Here is a 5,417-nt window from a genome sequence, read left to right as displayed (position 1 = left end):
GAATTATTAAATATAAATTAGTGCTGGTATAGGGTTAGTAGTTAAGTTAGGGAATGGGAGATGGCTCAGTGGCTAAGGGAGCTTGCTGTGAAAGTATGAGAACTTGAGTTTGAATCTCCAGCATCCATATAAAAATGGGGTGCGGCCAATTGTTCACTCTTGAGACTGGAGGATCTTTGTGACTTGCTGGCCACCACTGTAGCTCCCGGCTCACTGAGGACCTTGTCTCAAAAGATTCTGTCAGAGAATGATGTAGAACAATACAGTGGACATTCTCTTCAAGCCTGCTTCTATGTGTGTGGGCATGTACACCTATGTATGCACATGTGTATACACCACACACATACATACAGATGCAAAATGAGAGAGAGAGAGAAGAGAAGCGAGGAGAGAAAGATAAAGATAGGCAAATAGATATTTCAGGAAAACTCTCTTTTTTCCCTTGCTATTTCCCATCTCTCTGCCTGTTTCATTGTGTATCCTTCTGTCTTTGCCTGTTCATTCAAACTCACCGATCCCCATAAGCCAAATCTTAAGTTATTTAAACTGTGAGTTAGGTTTCTGTGTGTAGGAAGAAGAGAGCAGCTGAGAGAGGAGACACACATTGCAGTCTAGAATCTGGGTCTTTATTGAGGTTTATTGCCCTTTAGGAACCTTCTGAGATATCTAAGAACCTTCAAGGAGATTGAGGAGTTGGCAAGGCTTCCGCAGGTAGTAGGCAGGCCAGAGTATATGATACAGAAAACCTGCTCGATTCCAGTTCCAGAATTCCTCACAGGGTAGTCCAAGCTCCAGAGTTAATTCTCCCTCAAGATCTTATTGATCCAGGGCCTGTAATGGGAGATTCTGGTGAAGACAGCAGGTGGCTTTGCGTTCCGATGTACATAGGATGCAATGCCTTGGGCTATCCCAGCACACAGGAGGGGTCCTCCGGAGTCTCCCTGTTGGGGAAGGCACAGACAGGAAATGCATGAATGGATGCCTCTACTTCTACCCACCCATTTAACCTTAGACTTGCAGTTAGGTCTAGAGTCAGCCCAGGAGCCTGATGCGGCATCTTTCTTTCCTGAGACAGTCACCATACCTTCCTCACACCACCCCATATTCTCTGAACAGCAGAAAGAAGATGGATACTTTGTTTCCTCACTCCCTAATCCCTAAACGCTAAGAGTAGCTGACAGTCTTCTGCCCTGTCTCCGTCTAGCACTCTGGCTCCCAGCAGTGGTTTTCCAAACACTAGTAAGAGGGTCACCTTGTACACGTTTCGCATCTTCTTGCCCACACACAGCTGGGGTTCGTCATGAAAATCAGGGAAGTGATTGCAGTTTTGGGGATCCAAGATTCTCATCTTCGCCTCTTGCAGTGTGTCGGAGGCTGGTTCATTCACGTTTGTTTTTCCCCAGCCAACTGCCCGGCACACCCTCCCAGGTGTGATGGACTTGAACTCGGCTGAGAATGGGAGGGTTCCCACACCTAGGGTTAGGTTGGCTTTCTCCTTCAACTGTGAAGGGAATGGGGGTCTCTTAGTTCTCTTAGTGAGGGCTGTGGGCTAGGAGGTAGCTACAGGCAATCAGGGAGGGAAAGGGCAAAATACCAAGAACAAGGGGTGGGGAATAAGATGGGAGTTCTATCCTGAGGCAGAGCAGAGGAAGCTCAGGGCAATGGGGACCTGAAAGAAAAGTCTAAGGGAGTGGAATGGAAGGAGAAACTTGTTACCTTCAGTAACATGATGTCGTTGAGATTCAGATGATCATCATATTCCGGATGAGGGAATTGATTTTCAACCTCAAGCCTCTGCCATGTGTCTTCTTTAACTTTTTTGTTGTGGGCTCCTAGGAGGACTGTTATAGACCTGTTACGAGGAAGGATGGGGGCTGAGGATGAAGAGTGCTTGCCTAGCATTTATGAAGATATGGGTTTGATGCACAGAGCTGGATAAACTGACATGGTGGTGCAGTTCTGTGCTCTCTGCTCTTGGGAGAAAGAGCGTGGAGGATTAGAAGTTCAAGGTCATTCTTAGTTATATAGTCAGTTTGAGGCTGGCCTGGGCTACCTGGCACTGTATCTCAAGAGCAAAACACAAATAAAACCAACAACAGCAACAACAAAAAGAAAGGGACAAGCAGAATACAGTGGTAGCTTCAGAGATAAACTCATTTTGAGAAAAGGTTGGAATTCCTCACTGGGATGTGGGGCTCTCACAATCCCCTCATTCTGGGCTCCTTGTGGTTTCAGATGGCTAACTTGTAACCAAGAGAGCACTGTGGACATGTCTGCACTTGGGCCTAAAGGTAGATCTTGGACTCAAGTCAGCTTCAGGAGAGAAAAGGCTTTGAGAAAGAGTTTTTACATTGCAGTTTCTGTTGCAAGATGTATTTTCTAGGTCTGGGTGCCCTGGAATTGCTGGGGAATGAGCAAGAAATACATGACTTAGGGGGCAGGATTGGCACTCCCCAGTTTGGGGAACTTTTTATGGGGCCAATCTTCTTTAGCAAGAGTTACCAGGAAAGCAGGGAGTAGTAGTGCCCTGTGGATGCTGGTCTGTCTTCCTTAGAAATGACCAGCTCTGGACCCTGGGGACTGACTGTCAGTGTTCTTGAAAATGGCAAGGAGAGATGGCCCAGAAAGCTACTGACAAATGAGCCACGAGTGTCTTCTCTGTTAAAGGGGTCTGGAGGGGATCCTACTGGAGAAACCTCCGTTGCCTCTGAGGGGAGCTGCATTTATAGTGATTGAGGTTCAGGGCATCTCTTTAAATGCATCTCTCACATGTCAGTTGGCCTAGGTTCAGGATCCCTCTTCAGGTCCCACCTGGGTTTGACCCAGGTTGCTACCCTGATAATTTCCCTCATATTTAGGGATGAAATAGCATCCTGTCTCACCTTCCTGCACAGTGGGCAGCAGTCATCACAAAGTTTCGTCTTATCAGGAAGCCACTGCAAGCCGACCGGTGGTTCTCGGAAGTTTCAATTTCCAGATAGGCCATGTAGGGGCGGGAGTGTGGTATGCACTCTGTGCCCCCGATGATCTCCCCTAGAACAGAGAACCGGGGTGTAGATGCTCTCTCCAGAGAGTGCACAGTGGGGTTAAGGTTGGGAGAGGGTTCCCTCGGTCTTCTTGCCCTAAATGCTGCCTGTCATCCTCTCAGGTGTCTTGATCATTGTTCCTCACCCACAACTCACCCTCCTCCAAACAGTCCCTTCTTTCTCAAGGCACAGCAGCCAATCCTGCCTTAGGTTTAGTCAGTTTTCACTTCTGATTTCCCACACTGCACTGGCCTAGCCCATCAGCCTTCCATAAGCACATGTGGTCATAAGCAAAATCACAGGGTAATCTTTTGCCTTAAGCCCCAAAGATGAAGATGTACCTGTTTTTCTGGAGCCTCCCTCTTTCTCCCACTTGATTTAAGATCACCCCCACTCAGTCACCACAAGTTTCCGTGTTCCTGGAGACCACTGTGGCTTTAAAGAATGGAAGGGTGTTCCCAGGAGAGACTTCACCCTTGGGCTCCTGAAAAGAGCTTGAGACCCATTTAATTGTCCCCAAAGACAGACTAAACCTCATTGTTTTAGGAGCTGACCCTGGATACTTGAGAGGGAAGGACTCCAACACTCACCAGCTTTGGCGCTGGAGTCCAGGAGGAAGAGCAGCAGATAGAGAACAGGAAGATGCATCCTTTCAGAGGGGCTGCTCACAGCCAGTGCAAGCTGGATTTTTGAGTCTTAGACTTATTACTCCCAGCAGGCAGGGGAGTGGCAGAGCTGTTACCACAGGAACTGTGTGGCTGTGGTTTCTTCTTTAAGCCAACTGTCTTCATGCCTAGGTGCTCTTCAAGAATGACACTATTTTACTAGAAGTGAAATTAAAGCGTAAACTCTTATGTCGCGGACAGACAGGTCCTCAACTGTGCATCTGTGTGGGTTAGGGGTGTGAGGACAGAATAGGAAGGAATCTTACCTTTTCTAGCTAGGGACAACTTGTTAAAGGTCCCTAGAGACTTAAGTTGAAGGTAATCTTGGTACTGAGCTTCCAGGAGCACACAGGCAGTGATGACTATAGCCCACAGTAGGCAATGTGTTTTGTAGAAAGACTCAGTGGACATATACATGTACAGACATGTACATGAGCAAATAAACATGAACAATATACCATTCCGATAAAGTAAATTAAAAATATAATATTCTCTTAGTTTTTATGCTATTCCAATCCATAACACCATATATTAAAATTTGAACAGCATCCCTCTTTAATAATGATTACTTGAAATTTGAAAAAAATTAACCTGCATTTCTTCCTCTGAATCAGTGTTTTCATCTGAGGAAGAGACAGAGAGAAATAAAAAAAGAGAGCTAGAGGAGGAAGCAGACACTAGAATGGGACTCCACATGCCTCAACACGAGACTGAAGAGATAGGATGACCATTTCCCCAATCTGTCCCTTTGTTTGATATCTTGGTACTTTCATAGCAACCCTATCAGTTATTATTCTTACAGTTTGTTGGCTTGACCTTTAGGGTTTATGGTTTAGAACTAGATCTTTCTGATTTCAAATCAAGGGTCCCTTCTCCTCACCACAGAAGAGAAAGAATCTTGCTAAGTGTGAGGGGAGCAACAGGGTATGAAGTAGGTAATTTTCTCTGGAGGACTGAGCTCGTTCTAAACTGAAGACTCCAATGTCAGTGTCTGAGAGGTAACACTTTTTCTTTTTTGCTGTAACTACCTTGGAAAATACCATTACTGTCTGTTTACAAATGAAGAATTGAAATGGAGACCAAGACCACACTACCTCTATTTTTGATTTTTTGAGACAGGATTTCTATGTGTTACAGTCCTATCTGTCTTAGACTCATTCTCATAGACCAGGATGGCCTCAAACTCACAGAGGTCCACTTACCTCTGACCCCAAGTGCTAGGATTACAGGCTTGTGCTACTACGACCAGATGGACCTCTAACTGTTAAAACACACCAAGCACCTGGTTGGTGCTCCCCTGGACATGGAAGAGCAGTCCAGGAAGGAGCAGGAAACACAGTGGAGTGCTATTTCTCTTGGAGACCAACAAGAGGTTTAGTTCATAAGTGGGAGCCTATAGAAGGGTAAATGCTTCCTGCACGTTGTTCCCCCATCCCCTTGTTTCACGCTGGGCACATAAGCCCAGGGATCAATTTCTTAGTATCTACCAGCTGTGTTGTTCTCATGAGAACTTTCTGAGCCGGTCCACATTTTTCACCCTCTGAAGAATAAAACATTTGCACATGCTTCCCTAAAATCTTTGTGCACATGAAGTATATCAATATAGTTTATCAAAATTCTGCTTTCTGTTTTGCCTCCCTTGTCTTCTTTATGTGTTGCTTTACTTAATAGTTTAATTATGACTTGAAGTTCATGAAATTGGAGTGTGATTAGTTAGAAAGGAATG

General features: G+C 45.5%; 1 protein-coding gene across 1 annotated transcript; it reads right to left on the bottom strand.

Annotated features, from left to right (window-relative positions):
* Window positions 1–797: 797 nt before the first annotated feature.
* LOC119800347 (chymase-like) lies at window positions 798–3,686 on the bottom strand. The gene is made up of 5 exons (XM_038310482.1): window positions 3,617–3,686; window positions 2,883–3,033; window positions 1,717–1,852; window positions 1,253–1,501; window positions 798–941 (listed from the first exon to the last, which is right to left on the bottom strand). The coding sequence occupies exons 1-5, from the start codon at window positions 3,672–3,674 to the stop codon at window positions 798–800; spliced, it is 738 nt and encodes a 245-aa protein (XP_038166410.1). The 5' UTR covers window positions 3,675–3,686.
* Between the last annotated feature and the right edge of the window lie 1,731 nt (window positions 3,687–5,417).

The sequence above is a fragment of the Arvicola amphibius genome, chromosome 13 (assembly GCF_903992535.2).
Source record: "Arvicola amphibius chromosome 13, mArvAmp1.2, whole genome shotgun sequence".
In the NCBI taxonomy this organism is placed as follows: Eukaryota; Metazoa; Chordata; class Mammalia; order Rodentia; family Cricetidae; genus Arvicola; species Arvicola amphibius.
The sequence above is the reverse complement of the archived record's forward strand: the minus strand, read 5'-3'. Positions and strand labels throughout refer to the sequence as shown.